Source organism: Panthera pardus, unplaced genomic scaffold, assembly GCF_024362965.1.
Source record: "Panthera pardus isolate Hobbes unplaced genomic scaffold, ASM2436296v1 HiC_scaffold_13, whole genome shotgun sequence".
Classification (NCBI taxonomy): domain Eukaryota; kingdom Metazoa; phylum Chordata; class Mammalia; order Carnivora; family Felidae; genus Panthera; species Panthera pardus.
Window position 1 is genome coordinate 191,199,086 of NW_026526688.1, and position 24,046 is coordinate 191,223,131.

Here is a 24,046-nt window from a genome sequence, read left to right on the forward strand (position 1 = left end):
TCTTTTTTTTAAAAATTAATTAATTAATTTATTTATTTTTGAGAGAGAGAGACAGACAGATAGATAGACCATGAGCAGGGGAGAGGCAGACAGAGAGTGAGACACAGAATCTGAAGCAGGCTCCAGGCTCTGAGCTGTCAACACAGAGCCCGACGCGGGGCTCAAACTCAGGAACTGCAAGATTGTGACCTGATCTGAAGGCAGAAGCTTAACTGATTGGACCACCCAGGCACCCCTTAAGGTAAACTGTTATTAAACGTATCACAGGTGTCAGCTCTAGTGGTGCCATTTGGCCTTCTTCAACAACTATTTCATAATTACATATACATACATACACACACAATTACCCCAAACTTTCTCTCATATCATGTTTCTGATTGATTTATTCTCATAGTCATCTAAGCCCCTGTGTGTTTTACCGTTTTAAAGCAATGGAAACCTTTTGGATTATTTATAAACTCCATGTCTGGTAACCCCCCAGTGTGAAAGCAGTTCTTCTCTGGTTCAGGGGGGTCTCCACCTGCTTTGCCTCCACCTTGATCCTTTCAACGGCTTTCAGTCTCACAGAGGAACTTGGGGATATAAGGAATAGGATTTGAAAGCCATTAATGAAGTCTTAACTAAGTAGTGGGAAATTGATAATGAAATTCTAGTCCAATTCAATAGACAAGACTTATGAACAAGGGAAAAACAGCAACCTACAAAGGTCAAGGGTCTATAAGTGTGAAACTGTGTGACAGGGCTCCTGGGTGGCTCAGTTGGTCAAGCATCCAACTTCGGCTCAGGTCATGATCTCACGGTTCGTGAGTTCGAGCCCTGTGTCGGGCTCTGTGCTGACAGCTCGGAGCCTGGAGCCTGCTTCCCATTCTGTGTCTCCCTCTCTCTCTGCCCCATCTCCACTCATGCTCTGTCTCTCTCTGTCTTAAAAATAAATAAAACATTAAAATTTTTTTTTAAATTTGTTCAATACAGATTTCTTGATTTTCTTCCCCATGCCTGTCCTACCTGTAGCTTTTCCCTTTTAGTAAACATCTACCTGTTGCTCAGGCCAGTTCCTGGGCCCTACCATGCTCCCACCTTCCTTCCTTCTCTTCTCTGCAATAACAAAGTGCCCCTGTTTTGTTCCTGAAGTTATGGAGAAACAGTGTTTCACCATGGATACAGCGCAAGCTGTTGCCTCTACCAGATTGATGAGGCTCCCTTCTATTTCTAGGTTGTTGAGTGTTGTTGGTATTACGAAGGGGTGTTGTATTTTACCAAATGCTTGTCCTGTGTCTATTGAGACAATCATGTCCTTTTTGTCTTTTATTCTATTCATATGGTGCATTCCATTAACTGATTTTTAGATGTTAAATCAACTTTGCATTCCTGGGATAAATCCCATTTGGTCATGGTGTGTAATCCTTTTTATATACTGCTGAATTCTATTTTCTGATGTTTTGGTTTTTTTTGGGGGGGGTTGTTTGTGCCCCAAAGTGTTTTCTGTTTTTAACAAATCTGAGCTTTAAATCTTTTGCTGGATTCCCATGGCACTCCAGAGCTCCCCTATGGATCTCTGCCACAGATATATGTGGCCTTTATGCATTAATCACTCCCTCACTTCACTTTGCTTCCACCACTTTCCTGTCTCACCTCCCTGCTTCCTTACTAGTCTCTCCTGGGGACAATTTTTTTAAATCTCTTTTTTAAAGTTTATTTATTAAAAACTTTTTTTAATGTTTATTTATTTTTGAGAGAGAGAGACACAGAGGATGAGCAGGGGAGGGGCAGAGAGAGGGAGACACAGAATCCAAAGCAGGCTCCAGGCTCTGGGCTGCCAACACAGAGCCTGATGCAGGGCTCAAACCCAAGAACCGTGAAATCGTGACCTGAGCCAAAGTTGGACACTTAACCAACTGAGCCACCCAGGCGTCCCTAAAGTTTATTTTTTGAGAGAGAGAGAGAGAGCAGGGGAGGGGCACAGAGAGAGGGAAAGATAGTATCCCAGGCGGGGATCCCCAACAGAGGGCTCAAACTCACCAACCTTGGACTGTGACCTGAGCCGAAACCAAGAGTCAGAGGCTCAACCAACTGAGCCGCCCAGGCACCCATCCCGGGAGGGGTTTCTACTAAATCGTTTCTACTAGTTTCTACTAAATCATTTCCACACAAATCCTCTTCTCAGGTGCCGCTGGTGGGGATTAGCTTAAGTCACTACCATGGGAGAGAAGCATCTCTGGCCACGTCGTCCCTCACATATCCACACTCCTCTCACTAACTGGGCTCTGTGGATTTTCCTGCAGGTGATTTACGCCCTCAACACCCGCCAGGATGAAGCGGAGGCCAGCGTGGAGGCTCTGCGGGAAGCCCACCGGGAGGAGCTCCAGAAGGCCGTGGCGGAGACCGAGGCCAGGCTCCTACGGGAACAGGGCCACGCAGAGGAGGAGGCCCTGCTCCAGCGCATTCGGGCCCTGGAGAACGCCTTGGAGCTGCAGAAGAGGCTGACCCAGGAGGCGCTGGCTCAGTCGGCCACGTGCAGGCTGGAGACCAAAGAGAGGGAGCTGAGGGTGGAGGCAGAGCACGCCGAGCGGGTCCTCACCCTCTCCAAGGAGATGCTGGAGCTCAAGGCCGACTATGAGAAGAGGCTCCGGCACCTGGCGAGCCACGAGACGCCCCAGTGGGGCCAGCTTTCCCAGGAGGGCCCGGAGCCCAAGGGAGAGCCAGGCCACGGCCACGAGATGCGGGACGTCCTCCTGGAGGTGGAGAGGCTGCGAGCGGAAAACCAGCAGCTGAGCAAGGACTACGCCCGGAAGGCTGAGGAGCTGCAGGCCACCTATGAGCGGGACACCGAGGCCATCCGGCAGGCCATGCAGCAGTCTGTGAGTGAGGCCCTGTGGCAGTGGCAGGAGAAGGAGACGGACCTCCGCAAGAACTTCCAGGTCCAGGAGTCAGCCCTGCAGGCTCAGGTCAGGAAGCTAGAAGGGGATCTGGAGCACAGGGGCCGCAAGATAAGTGACCTGAAGAAGTATGCCCAGAAGCTGAAGGAGAGGACCCAGGTAAAGCAGGGTCTCGGATGGCTTGCAAATGAGATCATATTCGTGGTCCCTAATTTTAACACTTACTGAGTGTTAAAACTGTTTTTAACATCTACTGAGCTTTAAACTCTTTGTGCAAAGCCCTTAACTTCTACCAAAGTGACTCCTCTTATTTCCCTTGAGTTCAAGTACATTCTGTCAGCAAATATTTACGGAATGCCTACTATGTGCCAGGCCCAGGGCTATGGCCAGGAGACACATGGTGAGCTGGCTCCCTGACCTCAGAGAGCTTAGACACTTACAGTTTGCAGAAGAAAAGAAATTGGGAGGCTTAAAGACTAACCTCTCTGGTCAGCTGCATTCTATAGCCCTCTTCATTCCATAACAACTTGCCTGTCCTAAACTCCTTGGGACTTGGCTTTCCTGGACAGCCAGAACATTGACAAGGCAGATCATTGACAAACCCCACACGCTCACAACACTCTGTCTCTAAAACTTGCAGCAGCTAATATTCCTAATAATCCCTGAGCACTTTTTCTGTCCCAGAGACTTTATCTCATTTAATCCTCACCACAGAAAGGTTAAATATGTGCCCAAAGTCACACAGCCAATCTGGATGAGTAGGGATTTGATGAACATGAGCCACCGAATTGCAGGGACGCAGAGCTTATGCTGTGCACTGACCCACCTTTCAGATGTGATGCTGGTTCTGTGTATATTGGATGTCTCCACAGAGAACTGTTCCCAGAGAAATGAGACCCTTTCTGTCTGTTTAGGACCTAGATGTGCAGCTCAAGGAAGCTCGGCAGGAGAACTCTGAGTTGAAAAGCACTGCAAAAAAACTCGGGGAGAAGCTGGCCATTGCCAAAGACAGACTGATGCTGCAGGAACGTCATGTAACACCGAAAACCGGTCGGATGTGCTGCAACAGCTTTTTTAAACATTTATTTATTATGAGAGAGAGAGCACGTGCATGCGTGAGAGTGGGGGAGTGGGAGAGGGGCAGAGAGAGGGAGAGAGAATCCCAAGCAAGCTCTGTGCTGACAGCAGGGCTCAATCTCATGAACTGAGCTGAAATCAAGAGTTGGATGCTTAACCAACTGAGTCACCCAGGTGCCCTGCAACAGTTTTGCAGCCTTGAGACTGTTGAGGGAGCAGAGCCAGGGGCGGGGCTGTTTGATCTGACCCCTGGTGGGCCAGCTCAATCCATGCAGGACAAAGGTGAGCTGCCATCTGGAGCCACCACAGTGCAAATAGCTAAAAGGCATGACGCAAAGGGACACCTTGCCCCCCCAAATGCTTCGTCACCAGGCCTACCACATGCCTGAACTCCTCAGCATTGGCTTTTCCCCCACGCTTGGGCAACACTTCATTCTTTTCCCATCATTTCACACAGCAACGTTACTGGGTCTTCCCAGTTGTTCTGTGAGTGGGTGTTGTCAGTATCTCCCATGGTCCAGACAAAGAGATGGGGCTGGAAGGGTAAGTGGCTCGCTCAAGGCCACTGGTTAATGGGATAACTGGTGTGTGTCTCAGAATATCTGACTCCAGGAGGCCTTCCAGTAGAGTCCCTCATCAGAAAGTTCTTGAATACCTACAGTGTGATCAACTTGATACTAGGAGATATAAAAAAGGCACAAAACATAGGCTCTTCCCCCAGGGAGCTTATGGGACAGTGACTCTACAGCCCAGAGCATGCTTTGGTATCATGCGGTGGCCCAGGCTGCAGGGAAGTGAAGCGTCCTGAAAAGAGGTCACCATGGGCTGGAAGGGTGTGGAGGAGGAGGTTCGAACTGGAGCCACAAGTGTGTGGAGGCTTTAGTGCAATGTTTTCAAAAGTAGGGCTTGGATACCTCTGAGAATATGGGAAGAAAACGGTGAGCATTTCTAGTTATATTTGTTTTTTGTTTTATCTTTTACATTTAAATATTTTGAATGTATATCTATCCAGGAATATGTTCAATTTTTTTTTTTTTAACCTATGAAAAGCACAATCAAAAAGCTTTGACAATGACTTGTTTAAGAAGCTAGCATTTGGGATGCTGCTTGAGCAAAGACAACAATCACCACCTTGACTATGCTTGAGGGGCCAGAAGGCCACAGAGCAGGGGAGTCCATCCGAGAGTGGTGGGTAGAATAGTCAAACAGCAGAATGGGTACCCGACTGCAGAAGACCTTGGACATGAGGCCAAGGCCAAGGACATTTCAAATGATGTTGAAACTTATGCTTGCAGATGAAATGAAGACAGAGCTAGTTGCAGAGAATGAAGTCCTAGGGAAGGCGAATGACCTGGAAGGCCACAGTCTCCATCCTCAGCAGGACCCGAACTTTCCCAAGGAGTGTCCATGTACCAAAGGAGGCCCAGAGACACAGGTAGTGTCTCACCCAGCCCTGGGAATGGAGAAGTCACAGGAGGCTTTGCTGGAATGAGCTTCAGGCAGAGGCCAATCTCCTAACTATGACAGAGCCACTTGGAAGAAGCAGGTCCCATGGTTTCAGGGGTCAATGCATGGGTGTGAAGTTCCAGCTAACTTCTTGCCTTTGAAATTAGGAGACTAAGAATATAGCAGAACTTCTATCGACGGCTCCTGGGAAACTTGCATGGGATTCCCACTGTCTGTTCCCAGTCAAAACAAACAAAGCATTCTTTAGACACTGCTATAGTGGACTGGAGTATCTCCTCCTGTGACCATAGGTACACTATGCCAAAGGGCCCTTTGCTGATTCAGGTGGATAAAGTGGTCTCTTACGAATATCAGATATATAGTCTCATGAACTTTATGGCACCTTGTGCTACATGCTGTAAAATCAGTGTGTAAATGTTGTACCCAAGAGAAATGGTAATTCCCTGCTCCTCACCCCATGCTGGCAGGTTTACAAGGCCCTTTTTCTTTTTTATAGACCAAGAAAGAGGCGAGTATTGAGACGGAATATATGAAGAAGCAATATGAAGAAGACCTTCGTAAAATCAAACATCAGACAGAAGAGGAGAAGAAACATCTCAAAGACCAGCTAGTGAAGCGCCTGGAAGACTTGGTAAAGAAGCACGCCATAGAAATCAAATCGGTTCGCTCTTCGGTGGAGGCCGAGAGGAGGAAGCTGCAGAAGGTGAGACCCCCTTTCATAGACCCTGTTCCGATTCTTTTTCCTTTCCTCTACCTCCCTCCTTTTCTCTTGTATTTCTTCTTTCCTTCCTTGGACATTTACTGAGCTCCTGCTGTGTATACATCTAAGTTATTTCTCTGCCCAAGGCAGTTCAGAGTCTTTTAGAGGAGACGGGGACATTCCTTAGACTGTGAGCCGGTCAGGGCCTAGAATCGTTGACACGATGTAGAATTGTGTCCTCTGAACATTTAACTGAGGAAATTCAACTCTCCTCAGCAAAGACAGAGAGAAATAACATGAAGCAAGCACTGAGGCCCTAGCAGACTTGCCTGGATTCAAATCCCAGCTCTGCTAGGAGCTTTGTGAGCACAGTGAGTTATTGAACTTGGGCCCCTCAGAGGGAAAACTTGTGTGCCTTAGGTTCCTCATTTATAAAGCAGATGACGATAACAGCACCTCCTAGAGGAGCTGCGAGGATTAAATGAGGTAATCTGTGTGAAAAGAAACAAAGCATAGTGTGTGCCTGGGGCATAACAGGTAGATGAAGGTAATTAATCAGTGGCTTGCCAACGTGAGAGAAGATTCCCAGCCTCTGGGTACTTTTCCGACTTTCTACCAAAGGAGGCAGCTTTCTGCTGAGAAGAAATGCAAGGCTTCATCTCTTCCTGTTTACTGGGAAGAGCAACTCACGTCTGTGACATTTTAGGAAAAGAATGAAGTGTAAATCAATAATATCGTGAACTTACTCTCTTTATAATGCAAGAGCCTGCATTATCAGCTTTGAGTTTTTGCTGAAAGACAATCAGATAGCACTGACGATTGCAGTGTTGTGTGGCGGTTACGAGTAGTAGGTACTCAATAAATGTGTGTGTTGGGTAAATAAATGAACTCATGAAAGATCCAAACTAGTCCTCATCTAAGAAGTCCTGACACTTCCACCAGCTGTATGACCATGGCCAGGTCACTTAACCTCTCTGAGACATGATTTCTAAAATAAGGGCAAACACTTTGAAGGCTTGTTATGGGTTCCTTATGGTATTAAATAAAAACTCTTAGTTCAGTGCACAGCATGTAGTAAAAGGTGGATAAACAGTGGCTATGCTGAGTTACCCTGAGCACCGGCTGACACAATGCATGTTAATATTGGTTAGCGCCTGCTATACTTTCTTTTTAATTTTTAATTTATTGTGTATGACCACCACACTTATAAGGCACTTCAGTCTCAGAAACACAGTGAATCTTCCCAACAAGATGACAAAATTGGTATTCATATTTTAGAGATGAGAAAATTAAGGCTCAAAGATGTTGCGTATCAACTCACACAGACAGTGAGTGCTGGAGCTAGTATTAGAACCTGATAGCTCGAGGGTCACCTGGCTCAGTCGGTTAAGTGACCGACTCATGATTTTGGCTCAGGTCATGATCTCACAGCCGTGAGATCGAGCCCCGCATCAGGCTTGCACCCAGCGTGGAGCCCGCTTGCTATTCTCTCCCTTCCTCTCTCCCTCTGCCCCTTCCCTGCTGGCTCACACTCTGTCACTCTCTCAAAAAATAAAACTTTAAAAAAATTTTTTAAAAATCTGATAGCCCAAGTCCAGAACCCCTGGTTCCCACCCCTGCGCTGAGCAGGAGGCAGCTGTTTGGAAAGCATTTTCCTCCCCATGAGCTGCTAGTGGTCACGCAAACCCGATCCTCAGACAAATAGCTGACTGCTCTTTCTATCCAGAGTCACAGTCAGTGGAAGGAACCATAGCTCCCAGAGCTACAGGTTGCCCTGGTAACCTGTCAGCGAAGCCTGACTGACTGCACAAATCCCATTTTGGCTTTAATCAGGGGGCATGAATCCATTTGGGAAATGAATCACATAGAAATAAATTGTGTTTCTCTTCTGGTTTGGGAGAGGGGCGTTATGCTTTTTACCCCACCCCCTTTTTTTTGAGGGGCATTTAGACCATTTACATTGAATATAATTATCACTAAGTCTACTATCTTGCTGTTTTTGTATTTGTCATATCTGTTTTCTTTCTCTTTTTTACTTCTTTTTCTGTTTATTTTTGATTCATCGAATTTATTTTTTGTATTCCCTCTTTTATCTCCACTAATGGCTCATTAGCTATTTTTCCTTTTTTTCTTCAGGGGTTGGGGGCTGCTCTAGTGGTTGCTCTAGGATTTCCAACATACGTCTTTAATTTATCCCTGTCTGGTGCCAAATGTTATTTTACTTCACATATATAACTTCGCTGTACAAACCTCACAACAATGTATTTCCATTTATCCCTTCCTGATCTTTGTGTAATTGTTGTCATACATTCTAATTTAGACATGTTACAAACAAGACAGTATATTGCTTTTATATTTCCTTAAAAAGTCAATTATTTTTTTGAAGTTTATTTATTTAGTTTGAGAGAGAGAAAGAGCACATGAACCAGGGAGGGGCAGAAAGAGAAGAAAAGAGAGAGAATCTCAAGTAGGCTCCTTGCTGTCAGCACAGAGCTGGACAGGGGCTGGAACTCATGAACTGTGAGATCATGACCTGAGCCAAAATGAAGAGTGGATGCTCAACAGACTGAGCCACTCAGGGGCCCCAAAAGTCCATTATTTTTTAGAGGAAAGTTTTCAATAAGAAAAAAATATTCCTTGCATATTTTATTTTTAAATTACAATATTATACTTATTCTTTCCCATTTCCCATTTCTACAGTCTTTGTTGCTTTGACCTGAAGCATTTCTTGTGGTATAGGTCCACTCACGGCAAATTCTGTTTTTGTATGTCTGAAAATGTCTTTTTTTGCCTTTATTTTTGCTGGATACAGAATGCTAAGTTTACGGGTTTTTTTTTTTCTTTCAGAACTTTAAAAATGTCATTTGACATTTTTTGGTTTGCATTTTCTTCAAATGCAAGAAACCTTGGCAGTCCCCCTTCTCATATTCCCCCTATTCATAATATGTCTTTTTGTTCTCTGACTGCTTTTAAGAGTTTCTCTTTGTCACTGGTTTCCACACCTTGATTATGGTATGCCACGTATGATATTTTATATGTATGTTTTTCTGCTTGGGATTCATGGAATGTCCTGCACCTGTGGGTTTATAGTTTTTTCCAGTTTGGAAATTTTAATGCCATTATCTCTTCTGCTTCACCCTCCTTCCAATATTGTCCCACAAGTCACTGAAGCTTTGTTCATGTATTTATTTATTTATTTTCTGTTCATTTATTTTTGGTCTCCTTGGCTCTCTGTGCTCCAGTTTGGATAGCTTTCATAGCTGTATCTTTTAAGTACACTCATTTTGTTTTTGTATATTATGCAATTTTTTTTAAAGCCTATTTGGTATATTTTTTTCATTTACAATATCATGTTTTTCAGCTCTTGAAGTTCCATTTGGTCTTCCATTATGGTTTCCCTTTCTCCTCATTATGCTTATGTCTTCCTTTAAATTCTTCGGCATGAGTGTAATTGCTCTTTTAGCATTCTCATCTGTTATTTTGGTTTTTTTTTTCTCTATGATTGATTTTTCTCCTGGTTACAAGTCCCATTTTCGTGCTTCTGTGGATATTTAGTAATGTCTAATTGGGATGCTGGACATTAAGAGTGTTAACTTATTGAAAGACTGCATTTTGTTATCACCCTTTTAGGAGTGCATTTTGTTTTGGCAAGTGGTTAAATTACTTGTGACTCAGCTTCATCTTTTCCAGACTTATTCTTTTTATTGTGTTAAAAGGTACCTCTTTTGAGATTTATTTTTTTTAATTTTTATTTTTTTTAACGTTTGTTTATTTTTGAGACAGAGAGAAACAGAGCATGAACGGGGGAGGAGCAGAGAGAGAGGGAGACACAGACTCGGAAGCAGGCTCCAGGCTCTGGGCCATCAGCCCAGAGCCTGACGCGGGGCTCGAACTCACGGACCTGAGATCGTGACCTGAGCTGAAGTCGGACGCTTAACCGACTGAGCCACCCAGGCGCCCCTGAGATCTATTTTTAAACTTGGTTAGGATGAGTGTAGAGTAGCATTTGGGCTGGTGCCACTTTAGCTTTACTACTGAAGTGTGACCTTCATGGGGTCTAATACCTCATGTATTGATTAATACTGGGGTTGTTGTGATTGCTGACATTTTTGGCTTTGTACTGGTTGACTGTTGTTGCCGCACCATGAACTTTATAGATAGATTCCAAAAACAGTAATGTTTCTTCTCCAAGCAAGTTTACATATTTTCCTTTAAAAACATGGAGGCCAGGTGATGACAGCAGGTGGGCCACGGCGACAGCCATCTAGTGATTGGCCAGTTGAGCTGCCTGGTGATTGGCTGCATGAGCAAGACCAAGCTGAGAGCCCCCTGGTGATTGGCTGGGGCACAGTGGTGCCCTCAGGAGGTGTTGGGATGAACCCTGATTGTTGGAAAGGCCCAGCACTGACCCAAGGCTGCACTGGAGAGAGGGCTCCTGGGTCACAGCTCCTCCTATTCAGGTACACTTCAGGGTTCTCCACCCCCCACTGATCCCATCCCAGCCTCTCACCCACGCTCTGCACTCCACCTTCATGTTTGCTTCTACCCTTCTGCCCCTCTGGGGTTGTGTGGGGCCTCTGGGCCCCACCTGGATCCAGGCCCCACTGCAGGGCTGGCCAGAACACCCAGTTACTCTGGCCCATTTGGCAGAAGGGTAGGGGGTTGTGAGAATCAGAGTACAACAGACCCTTACCCAGCCAGGCAGAGCCTCTCCAGTGCTCTGGGGTCATAACCTGGCTCAACATGAGGAAGCTGGGGGCATGTCCTGAGGGTACCCTGGACATTCTACTGACATGGAGTCTTCTGTCAAGGGTCAGCACAAACTAGTCCTCTAGATACATGACCAAGTGGGAGCACACCAGACCACAGTGCAGGATAAGAGACTCTCCCAGAAAGATGGCTTGTGAGGACTTCTCTAACCCAACTCAGCATGGAGCCAACAAGTCTCCAGGACTCTAGGCTGACCAGGAACCCTCTAGTTGGGAGCTCTCTGAATCAAGACTACAGGGCAATCCAGTCTTCCAGCTGGGCCAACCAGAAGCCCTGCCACCAGGAACCAACTGACCTTCATCAGCACAAGGCAATAAAGTTTCCCAGACCCCCGGCCAATGTGGAATTCTCTGAACCAACTTAGCATGGGGCAATGGAGTACCCCAGACACTGGGCCCACCAGGAACCCACTGACCCAGTTTAGCACAGAGCAAACTAATCCCCTGGATACCTGGCTGATGGCAAGCCCTTTGACCTAGATCAGTACAAGGCAAGCAATTCCCCTGGACACCCAGCCAACAAAGAATTCTCCCAGTCAACTCAGCATAAGGCTAACGAGTCCCTAGGACAGTGTGCCCACTGGGCACCCACATACCACAAGCCCTCTGACCCAGCTCAGCATGGTACAGATGATTTGCCTGGACACTGGGCCATCCAGGAGCCTTCCAGCTGGGAGCTCTCACCCAGAAGAGCACAGGGCAATTGAGTCTGCCAGACACCAGGCCATCCAGGAGCCCTGGGACCTAGCTTATCACAGGGTGAACTAACCCTCCGGACATCTGGCTGACCAATACTTTCTGACCCAGATCAGCCCAAGGTGAACCAGTCAGCCAGATCCCTGGCCAGTGGGTTCTCCTAACCAACTTAGCATGGAGCTAATCATTCCCAGGGACAGTGGGCCTACTGTGCGTCCTTGTACCCAAAGCCCTCTGACTCAGCTCAGCATGTGTCAGAAAGTTGCTTGGACACTGGGCCAACCGGGAGTTCTCCAACCAGCAGAGCACAGGGCAATTGAGTCTACCAGATACCAGGCCAACCAGGAGCCATCCAAACCAACTAATTGAAGGGTGAACTAATCCGCTAGACATTCAGCCAACCACTAGCTTTCTGACTCAGATCAGCACAAGGCAAAGGCGTCCCCCAGTCCATTGGCCAATGGGTAATTCTCTGAACCAGTGTAGCACAAGGCAGTAGAGTCTCCTAGACACCAGGCTGACCTGGAACCCACTGACCCAGTTCAGCACAGGGTAAACAAATACTCTGGACACTTGGCTGATGGCAAGCCCTTTGACCCAGATCAGCACAAAGCAAAGAAGTCTCCTGGGCCCTCATCTTCTAGGGAATTCTCTGAACCAACTCCACATAGGGCTAATGAGTTCCCAGGACAGTGGAACCACTGGGCACCGTTATACCAAAAGGCCCCTGACCCAGCTTAGCATGGGGCAAACAAATTGCCTGAACACTGGGCCAACCAGGAGCCCTCCAACTCAACAGAGCACAGGGCAACTGAGTCCACCAAACACCAGGCCATCCGGGAGAGGAGCCCCCCAACTCAGTGCATCACAGGGTGAACTAATTCCCCGGACCTCCATCTGACCACAAGCTTTCTGACCCAGCTCAGCTCAAGAAAAATGAGTCCCCCAGATCCCTGGCTAATAGAGAATCCTCTGAACTAACTTAGCACAGACAGTGGAGTCCCCCAGACGCTGGGCCCACTGGGAGCCCACCGACCCCGTTCAGCACAGGGCAGACTAATCCCCTGGAAACCTGGCTGATGGCAAGCCCTTTAATCCAGGTCAGCACAAGGCAAGCAAGGCCCCTGGATTCCCAGCCAATGGAATTCTCTGAACCAACTCAGCATATGGCTAACCAGTCCCCAGGATAGTGGGGTCACTGAAGACCCACATACCACAAACCTTCTGACCAAGCTCAGCATGGGGCAAACAAGTTGCCTGAATACTGGGCCAACCGGGAGCCCTCCTACTCAACAGAACACAGAACAATCAGGTCTTCCAGCTAGCCCAGCCAGGAGCCCTTCGACCAAGAGCCAACTGACCCTCAGCAGCACAGTGTGAACGAATTCCCCAGACACTTAACCAACTACAAGCTTTCTGACCCACATTAGCACAAGGCAATCATGTCCCAACTGCCCCCTGGCTTGTGGGGATTTCTCTGAACCACCTTAGCACAGGGCAAAGGAGTCCCTGGGACAATAGGCTGACTAGGTGCTCTTGGACCAGGAGTACTCTGACCCCACTTGGAATGGGGCAAATGAATTCCCCAGACATCTGACCAAGTGGGAGCCCTCCATCTCACTCAGCTCAGCACAGTGCAAACACGTTTCCCAAACACACTGACGACCAGAAGCTCTCCTACCAATTAGAGGAGGGCAAATGAGTCCCTGGAACACTGGGACAACCATGAGCACACTGACCTAGTTCGGCACAGAACAAGTGAGTCTCACAGACACTCCTGTTTGGGAGGCTTCTGACTCCCTGGCTCAGTTCAGGGCAGTGAGCCCCTGTATACCCACATGACTGGGAGACTTTTGACTTGGCTCAACACAGGGAAAATGAGGCCCATGGATACCTGGCCGACCAGGAATTCTCCAAACCCGCTCAGCACAGGACAAATGAGTCCCCTGGACCACTGGCTGAATGCAAACCCTCCAAAGTGGGAGCCCTCTGACCCAGCTCACCACAGGACAAAGGAGTTGCCTGGGCACCTCACCAACTGGGAGCCCTGCCACCCCAGCTCAGCAAAGGGTGAATGAGTCTTCCAGACACTCGACAAACCAGGAATTCCAGCCAACTCAGCATAGGGCCAAAGATTCCCCTGCATGTCTGGCTGACTGAGAGCTTAGTGCAGGGAAAATGAGTCCCCAGAACATCTGTCTTTTAGTGGAGGAGCCAGGATAGAGGCTGTCTGTGAAGGTAGAGGTTCCTCTCTCTGCTGGAAGCTTGCTCCCAAATGTCACTCAGCTGTGGCTCGAGGCTGAGGCCTGACGAGTGCTTGAAACCACTCAGACTGCAGTCCCCACAGTCAGACCTCTGGCCCGGGACCAACTTCAGCCTGGTATCCTGATGGCACTTCATTTGAGGAGCCTTCATCTTCTGGGGAGTTGTCTTCAGAGGGAGCAAAAGATACCATGCCTTAAACGAGATAGACTGAAAGCTGGAAGAGTTTTCCATGGAAATGAAGTGTATGGATAAATCTTTGACAGCATTTGACAGAAAGTTTGAATTTATGAAAGAAGCTTTCAATATAAGGAGGGAGAGGAATAAATCCTTCAGAAAGTGTCTGAGCTAAAAGATTTACTCTTAATGTGTGAAGAAGAAAACCAAACATTGAGAAATCTGCTTTGTCACTGGGTGTCACAAGAAGGACACAATTTAAAGAACACCTTGCCAGAGAGCCAGGTCTCCCTGGACAGGGGCATGAGATGCAGAGGAGGCTGAGAGCAAGTTCCAGAGGGAACCCAGGCCCTGAGCATGGAGAGGTCATCAGCTGAGCTTCTCCAGGCTAAGGAGAGGTGCTCCAGCCTCACAAGAACAGGGCGACCAGTGGGGTCAGAGGCAGGCTGATGTCCATGAGCCGGAGAGCTTCATCAGCAACATGCATGGCTTCCTGGGAGCATTTGCCTTGCAGGCAACATTTTCAAAGGGGTGATGTCCCTGCACACGCCCACCCTGAAGGGCATGGAAAAGGAGCTGGGGTGGATTGGGGGTCACCTCCCAGAATGGGAGATGACATGAGTTTCAGGATTTATATGAACTTCAAATAAATAATTTTAAATAATTATTTATGTTTTTAATGTTTATTTTATTTTCGAGAGAGAGAGAGAGAGTGTGTGTGAGTGGGGGAGGGGGAGAGAGAGGGAGACAAAGAATCTGAAGCAGGCTCCAGGCTCTGAGCTGTTAGCACAGAGCCTGATGCGGGGCTGGGACTCAGGAACCATGAGATCATGACCTGAGCCAAAGTCAGATGCTTAACCAACTGAGCCACCCAGGCGCCCCTCTGATGTCTTTTATAATGGTGCTAATTCCATCATAAAGGTCCTACCTTCATGACCTAATCTCCACCTAATTACCTGCCCAAGTACTACCTCCACAAATTCACAGAGGTTTAGGACTGCAACGTGTGAATATGGGAGAGGACACAATTTAGTCTGGAACATGTGTCTTCGTGTGAATTTCTTTGGGTTTATCCTGTTTGGGTTTTTCTCAGTTTCTTGAATCTTTAGGTTTATATCTTATGGCAAATTTGGGAGATTATCATCCATTTTTTCTTGAAATACTTTTTCATTCCCACTTTTTTTCTTTTCTCATTCTTGGATTCCAATTCGGCAAATGTTAGAGTTTTTGCTGCATTTTCACAGGTTCTGTTCTTTTTTTCCTTTTTTTTCAGTCATTTTATCTCTCTTGTTCAGATAAAGTAATTTCTGTTACTCTGTCTTCAAATTTATGACTCTCTTCTAGATTCCTCTCCTTTCTGCTATTGAGCCTATTTATGGTATTTTTAAAATTTCAGTTATTGTATTTTTTCAGTTCTAAATTTTCAAGATAGTTCTTCTTTGTATCTTTTGTTTCTTCGCTGAGACCTATTATTGTTCTTTTGTTTCAAGCATGTTTGTGATTGCCAGTTGAAGCATTTTTTATGATGGCTACTTTACAATACATCAGGTAATCCCAACACCTATGTCATTTTGGTGTTGGGCATCTTTGGATTGTCTGACTTGTACAAGATGACATTTTCCTGGTCCTTGGTATGATGAGTATTCTTAATCATACCCTGGATATTTTGGGTGTTGTTATGAGACCCTGGATCTTCTTAAATCTGGTGTGTCAGCAGATAGTGGGTCTACAGGAGTGTGGCTAGCAAGTGCAGTCCCAGACATGTGCCCAAACCAGAGGGAGCACGTTGAGGCCCGGACAGAGCTACAGCCGCTCAGTCTGGCCAGACACAACTGGGAAATAGAGGACAAACTGCGTGGAAAGTCACACCATCGTGGCATTCTTCCCTGCAGGCAACAATGAGGACACATGACAACTAAAAACATGCTGTTTGCTGAATTTACCCCTAAGGATGGATGAGAACCCTGTAGTGATCAAAACTCTGGTTGGAAATGGGGAGTCCTCAGGAGATGCCTGTTTCTGTGTGTCAAGTGCATTTGGCCAATTTGGTGTATGCTGGTCGAAATCAGTAGGGACGGGCTTACTGGGATGGTTGGTATTGATGTTGGACTTGCTCAAAACTTAAATCAAAAAGGCCCTGTCTTGCGGTGCCTGGGTGGCTTAGTTGGTTGAACATTCGACTCTTGGTTTCAGCTCAGGTCACGATCTTCCTATTCGTGAGATCCAGCCCCAGCTGGCAGTGTCGCGCCTGCTTGGGTTTCTCTCTCACTCTCTCTCTACCCTGCCATGCTCATGTTCTTTCTCTCTCTCTCTCTCCAAACAAATAAATAAGCATTAAAGGGAAAAAGGCCCTGTCTTACTAGTGTCCTCATCCTAGGCTTCATCCCACCCAACACCACTCCCCACCCTCTAGAGGGAACCTGACCGGGTTTCCAGCCCAGGATGGATTGGCTGGCTCTGCCGGTGGGCTGGTGTGCTCCACTGATGTGAGACACACGTTCCCCTCCCCACCTACTCCCCCCAGTTTCCAGCTTGAGGATGACCTCTGCCCTCATTCCCATTATCAGAGTACAGCTACAGAGGAAGAATAGTGTGGCGGTCAGCCCACCTGGAAACCCCAAAGGTCAGTGTCTCCTTCCTCCACATCAGCTTGGGGCAGCCTTGAGGTCCTCCCATACTCCCCTGGACACTCTCGCAGAGAAGTGAACTCCAGGACCAAGGGTCTCATGGCGGGTTTTCCCTCCAGGCAACCACCCAAGGCCATTCCGAGGCATGGCCCCAGCTGGGACCCCCAAAAGCCTGCCTCCCGAAAGGTTCCCTCTTGCTCAGGTTGGCCAAGGCTAGCCTCTCCACTTGAACTGAAGAACCCAGGTGGCATAGGATCAGACAGTTCAACCCGAATCCATCTACAACCAGAACACCTGCCTACACGCCCCATCATGTCTGGCCCCACAGACAGAGGAGTACATTCATTCAGGGCTAATGAAAACGTATCTTTGGGAAATTCTTTTACAGAAAATAACCCTGAAGTTTTCCTGCAAGGAAGTGGGGTTTTTTTTGATTGTAGGTGATGGCCCAAGCCACACTCTCAAAGTCAGGCATTTCGATTCCACAAGAGAAAACTGAAGATGAGCTCACCCTGTTCACACCACACTCCTCAGCCGGACTGCAGCCGGAGTGCTGACTGCAGGGTGGCAGGCTGAGGGGGTGGCTTGGGGGCAGCTGCAGCGTTACTAAGGGAACAGAGTTCTGCGGGTGTCACAGGACAGTCAGCCCGAAGGGAGCATGGCAGCACAGCACCTGCAGAAGCCTTTGTAGACGTCTGCTTTCCACTGTGAAAATGAAGGAAACACCTTGGGACAAAGGTGCACAAATCCACAGAGATAGTCCCCCTGACTCCCCGTTAGCAGGTGGCCCCATTCTCCCACTTGCTCATGCCCCAAACCAAAGTGTCCTCCCTCCTCCCTCCTCCCAGCGCATCTGTCACCCCAGCTGAGCTCCTGTGCACCTGGCTGCTGGCTGTTGTCCTTTCCCCAGGAGACTGAGCAATGACTACGTATATTCACTGCATCCTGCCTGGCCATGTTTGGACTTCTAGCTTCCAGGGCACATGCTTCTCATTCTGCCTGACCCTGGGGAGCCCCCCCGCCAGGCCTGTGTGTCACCCCCTCCTTTGCTGGCCACCTCCCCTGAAGTGATCTTCCCCATCTCCGTGCTTCTGGGCCTCCTGGGGACCCCCCCTGAGAATCCCCACATAGAGGACCTCCCCCCACAAACTAGCCCAGTGCCCAGCTTGGTCACTCCATCCCCTGAGCTCACACACCAGCCCCAGTTGGCTTTTAGAGCCACTGTGATTGCTTTGCTTGATTGTAGTCCATCTCCTAGAATGTGAACTTGGTGGGCCCGGGGACTGAACCCCTCAATCTAGTCGGTGCCCAGTAGGTATTTTGCACTAACAAATGCATTGTTCTTTAGGACAGGTTATATTTAAATAAACAGTCGAACTCAATATAGTGCTATGTGGTAGAGAGTAATATTTGAACAAATGTTTATTTAGCACCTATGCCTTAAAGCACTGTGCCAGTGAACAGGACGGGGTACGCCCCTGGACGCAGTGCGGGCCTGCTCTGTAGTTGGGTAAACTTAAATTGAATGCAAATAGAGACACCCAGCTCCTGGCCAGATGGAGCCTCAAGACAGAGGGACGATGGGGTTGGGTGGGATGAAGCCACAGCTCCAAGGGGCCCGTAGTCACACATGGTAGGCACCTTCCAGACTCTGGGGACTTCACACAGACATGGAGGAGGTACCCGCTTGCCTGCCTTCCAGCCCAGCTCCTCAGGGCAGCAGGGCTGGCACAGCGAGGTGGCCGGCTTTTGCCCTTGTGTCCCTCTTACTGACTCTGTGTGCCGCCCCCCAGCTTTTACATTTCTGGCCCTGCAGCCTCTATTAGTAATTTTTAATTGGATGCTGGACATTCAGAATGTTAACTTGGGTCGCCTGGGTGGCTCAGTCGGTTAAGGGTCGTACTTTGACTCAGGTCATGATCTCAAGGCTTGTGAGTTCAAGCCCCACATTGGGCTCAGTGCTGACAGCACAGAACCTGGAGTCTGCTTCGAATTCTGTCTCTTGTCTCTGTCTCTCTCTGCCCCTCCCCCATTCATGCATTTTCTCTCTCTCTCTCTCTCTCTCTCTCTCTCTCTCTCAAATATGAATAAATAAATAAAAAAGAATGTTAACTTGTTGGAAGTATGGATTTTTTAAAGCATCCTTTTATGAGTGCTAAATGTTTTGGCAAGCCGAGAAGTTAAATTACTTGTGAATCGGCCGCATCTTTTCCAGACATTTTTTTTTTCATTGTGGTCAAATGCATATAACAGAAAATTTACCAGTTTTCCTGACTTATTTTTAAGCTTTGTTGGGATGAGTTTAGAGTAGGGTTTACGCTAGTGCTGCTCCAGCCCTACTACTGACGGGTGACCCTTTATAGGGCCACATGCCCCACGTATTGATTAATATTGGTGTCATGGTGATCGCTAATGGTGGCTCAGAGTGACTTAGGTGGCTTAGGTGGCTTAGGTGGCTTAGGTGGCTTAGGTTTTGTACTGACTCTTTCATGGGCTTTACTATAAGTGCATTCCAAATCATAATTTTTCTTCCTGAAAAACAGTTAATACGTTTTCCTTTAAAACCCCAGTTGAAAGGTCTGTTTGGTAATTTTCTGTGGTTGCTCATTTATTGTTCCCATTACAGTGGCTCCTTCCTGTGTCTTTTTTAAAAAATTACCTGTAATTGTGGACAATCTAGACAAGGAAGCAGAAGATGGGTGTGAGTCCTGCTTCTACCTTATGGGATTTCTTCCATGTGAAATGGATGTACTAAAGCTTTTTCCCTGCGTACCATGAGAGTTCAGTGAGAACAGAGTTTCTGGAAGTGCTCTGTGAATTCTGTAAATTAATGGCTCATGGAACCCTGTTCCAGGTATGGATAGGAAGCTGCAATTTTTAGATTTGAAAGCACTAGTCTCCTTTTTCTCATGTTCATATCCTGGTAGTTGTTTTTCCTCTTTGCCTAGCTGGGAGGATGTTAAAATTTCCTGCTGAAATCCTCAGGTTCACTTTGGCCTGAGCTGGCTATGGGGATGCTTTCTTTCCAATCTGTGTTCTGGAGGCAACCCAGAACCATTCATCTTCTGACAGTAAGTCTCATTATTCAGCACCTAAAATGAAGCTTACTGAAATATCTCCAAAAATTATTAATGAAATCAGCTATTTCCATCTGTGGGGACATTTTTTTCCACTTTAGGTCCATTTGTCAAGGCGACAACTGAAGCTGTGATTGATTACATGGACCCTGGGAAGGTGGGCTGCATAAAATTAGAAATAGCCATTGCTTTCTGCTAAGAATCTGTCTCACAGGAGTCTACACTGTCGTTGTAGTGAACATGCTTTGGCAAAGTCAGTGAGTATCTGCACCAGGAAGCATGTTCAACAAAACTTTTCAACAAAAGCTTCACTGACTGAGAAGTTAATCAATGAAGTAAAAAAAAAAAAAAAAAGAAAACAAAAACTTTGCTGGGGGGATGGCTTTGTTTCTGATGGTTCTTGGGACAAAAGGATAATTTATATATATATTTTTTGCAAGTGATCTCTCCGAACAACAAGCCATGCAAGAGGGATCATAGATTCACTGAAGAGACTGTACGCATGCTAAGTGTCCACCTCATGTGACCTTATAATCTAATCATTTCCCTCTTTTCTTCTAAGTGACTGACCCCAGGGCCACTGGCCTGACCTGGACTTGGCCCCACAGGAAGTGCAAAGTGTGTCCTCCAGGTGATCAATAGCAGCATCTTTTTAGATGCCCGAGTCAGAAACCCAGGAGTCAGACATGACTTCTCTTTCATGCATTACATTCAGCCAGTCATCAAGCCCATGTCGTCCACTCCTTTGATGGCCCTGAAATATCTCCATTTCCTTCCATCCTCAGTGGTAGCACAATGATCCAGTCACCCACCATTTCCTGCCAGACCATGCGATGATCTCCTTACTGGTCTCCCTGTGTCCCCTCTCCCACTTCCTTGAACCCAGTCTCCATTCCAGGGGGAATCTTCTGAAAACTCAGCCTTGGTTTCAAACTCTCCAAAGGCCCTCTATCGTCTTCACAGTGTAGTTCAAATTCCTTAATGTGGCTTTTTAAGACCCTACATCACTGGACTCCTGTTTGACTCTCTTGCTTCATCCCACACCTCTCCCCGGTTTAATTCTGCCTTCCAGCCTTTTAGGTCCCCATTCATGACAAATTCTTTCCCTTCTTGGCCTTAATGCATAGCTCTTCCTTGATGGGGAACACTCCCCCACCAACTCCCAAATTCATCTGTCTCATTTTGCCTCGTTTTTGCTGATCCTATTGGTCTTGGTTTAAATATTGATCTTTCTAGAAGCTGTCACTTGCCTGGCCTAGTGTTTGGTACGTGGTCCCCTCTGTACCTACCTTAGCTTGGCTGTTACTACACTTCATTGTAATCACCTATTTGCTACTTGTTTTCCCCGCTGGGATACCCTGTTCACTACTACCTCCAGTGGTGTGTTAGAGTCAACTTGTACTGACTCCTAAGAGACAATTGTTACATCTTTTCCCAATTCTGTGTTCAGTGACATCATGACAGTAGCTTGAAATTGGCCACAGTAGGAGTTCTTATGCCACAGAAATTAACAAATGCTACAAATCAAATTGATTGGTTGGAAGCCAGCTAAACATTTACGAGTCACTATATCTCTAGCTTCTTCAATACTTGGCCTGTAATAGACATTCAGTTAATTTTGGTTGGTTGAATGAATGAATGATAGGTTTCCATTTAACCCCAGGTCATCCCCCATCACATAAGCCTTTGCCTCTCCACATTCCCATATGTCAGCTCAAGTGCTGACACTCCTTGGAAACAGAACAAGGCTCCAGTTTCTGAAGACTGGACTTCCAGCTTCTTCACCCTGCTTTGGGGAGCATCTGGGGCCTGCCCACAGGACCTCCCTCAGCTTTGCTGTAGCAGAAGTAGGATGGCCTTTAAGTCAGGCGTTTGCCTGTGCTGCATGCCACATTTCCCTTAGGATGGCGGGGAAGAAGTGCAGCCAAGCAGCCAGCCTTCCCTGAGTTCAACTTTGACTTCTCCACTTACTGGCTGCACAACCTTGGGCAAATCACTTAACCTCTTAGAGCTTCATTTCTTCATTATATAATGACCATTAACACTGGTACCCAGTTGATAGGGTTTTCATAAGGATCAAAGTGATTATTTGTGTAAAGGAGCAGCAGATGGCATGCACTCGGTAAATGTCAGCTGGTATCACTATGGCCATCTCTCAATGAGAGCATAAAGGTCTGTAATCAATTGACAGCATAGAAGAACTACACTCCAGGTAGCTCTCAGATACTATAACCTCAACTTCACGGGAAATTCTTGAGTGTCCCAGGGCTCAGTTCTTGAATCTCTCCTACTTTTCCTTTTTATTCTCTCTCTAGCATTTTCATCCAAATACATGGCGTAATACGTTCTGTATGCTGACTCCCAAATGCATACCTGCAATCCAGAACTCTCCCCTGATTTCCAGACCCATGTGTCCACCTGCACACAGGACATCTAACAGAGGTCTCAAACTCAACAGGTCCCCGAGCTCCTCCTGCTGACCGTAAACCTGCTTCCTTGTCTGTGTTAATGGTGGCATCATCCTCCTCCACCCCGCTCAGGTTAGAAACCCTGGTGTTGTCCGTGACTCCTCCCTTTACAGCAGGTCCTTGCAGTGAACTCTGAGAAAACATCCGTGGTTCTATGCCCGTCACCAGCCACGCTGCTGCCTCAGTCCGGCCCCCTTCTGCTCCTGCCTTGGTTACTGTAGCAGCCTCCACGCTGGCCTGCCTGCTGCCCCGCCTGCCCCATCCCCCCTTCAGTCTGCCCTCAAGACAGAAACCAAGTGACCGTGTTAACGCCGAATCATCTCACTCCACTTTCCAGCTGTTGGCTGGCCTTCATCTTACTCGTCTGTCTCTACCACAATGTATGAGGGTTCCTGTGGTCTCCCCCGTGTCCTCTAACCTCATTGCCCACCCCTTACCCCCTCGGTCATTCCACTCCAGCCAAGTGGCCTCCTGTCTGCGCTTAGAACATGCCAGGGTCTGTGCAGGTCCAGGAGGGCTCACACCAAGACATCTCATTGGTTAGCCTCCTCACTTAACACAAGCCTTTACTCCAGAGTCGTTTCTCCTGAAGACTTCTTTGGCCAACCTATGTGAACTGAACCCAACCCCTCGACCTTCCATAGCCCCCTTTCCTGCTTTGTTATTTCTCCTTGGCACTTGTCATCATACAACATAGTGTATACTATGTTGAGGCTATTGACTTTGATGCCTGTCTCTTTTATGCCAATGTAAGTTCCTGGTGAGTAGATGTTTCATCCGTTTTTTTTTTTTTTCTTTCTGAGTGTGTGTGTGTGGGGGAGAGAGAGAGAGAGAGAGAGAGAGAGAGAATAAAGGGGGAAGAGGGATAAAGAGAGAAAATATTATGTGGATGTGGAGCCCCATGCGGGGTGCGTCCAAATGTTTCATCTGTTTTTATCCCCAGCTCTGAGAACAGTGCTTGGCACATGGTAGGTTTCAGTAAGTATTTGTTGAATGAATGATCTGTTTTCTACTTATAAAGACCAGCTAAGAGGAACAGAATATTTCCTCCACTCCCTCAAAATAAGCTAAATTGGAAATACTATGCATCTGTCAGAATAAGAGTAGTACTTCTTATTTATGGGTCCCTCATTACTTATTTATCCACCCCTCACCTGCTGGCACTGTGCTGGGCATGGAAGGAACACACCGAGTCACAGAGAAGTTAGGAAAGGTGCTCCAGATCACATAGATAAAAGGCTGTGCCACTCACATGGTCTCCAGAATGTTCCTCTACCTGGATCTTCTATGTGAGGTTGTCAGTCTATGGTGAGAAACTGTGGAGGAAGCAACCCTGTGAGCCTCATCATTTTGACTAAAGTATGGAAGTTATTGAGAAGACCACAGGAAAACTTTGTTCTGATTTTAATATTTCCCTGCATCTGAGAATGTAGTTGGCTTCTTGACTTATGGAACACTGAGAGTTGTGTCAATGAGCATTCCTCTTTTCTCATTTGACACTACAAAACTTAAACCTGGGTGTCTACCATGCCCTCTCCAATATAGGTCAGATTTTGGGTATGATCTTCACATTTGTTTTCTTTTGACCTGCGTATGTATCTCTAATTTCTATTTTCCTGAAGTATTTTATGATTAAGTTTCTTTTTTTTAACTTGAAGTAGATATTTAATAACTTTGCAGTTATTTCCTTTAAGTAATATTAAAAGCTGAGCTGAGGTACAAAATTAAATTGGTGCCAGGAGTGAAGTAATGGTTTATATAAAATGCTGCTGACTCTGGACTTGCTCATCCCAGCAACTTTTTAAAAATGAATTATTAAAAAAATTTTTAATTCCAATATAGTTAACATA

General features: G+C 46.9%; 1 protein-coding gene across 2 annotated transcripts in view; it reads left to right on the plus strand.

Annotated features, from left to right (window-relative positions):
* Nucleotides 1-24,046, plus strand: part of FAM184B (family with sequence similarity 184 member B) — a 150,681-nt gene that overhangs the window by 72,386 nt on the left and 54,249 nt on the right. For both annotated transcript variants that reach the window (XM_019453622.2, XM_053901662.1), the window contains exons 2-5: nt 2,283-3,035; nt 3,791-3,926; nt 5,249-5,388; nt 5,917-6,123. In XM_019453622.2, coding sequence (XP_019309167.2) covers nt 2,283-3,035; nt 3,791-3,926; nt 5,249-5,388; nt 5,917-6,123 — 1,236 coding nt within the window. The remainder of the gene's footprint in view (nt 1-2,282; nt 3,036-3,790; nt 3,927-5,248; nt 5,389-5,916; nt 6,124-24,046) is intronic.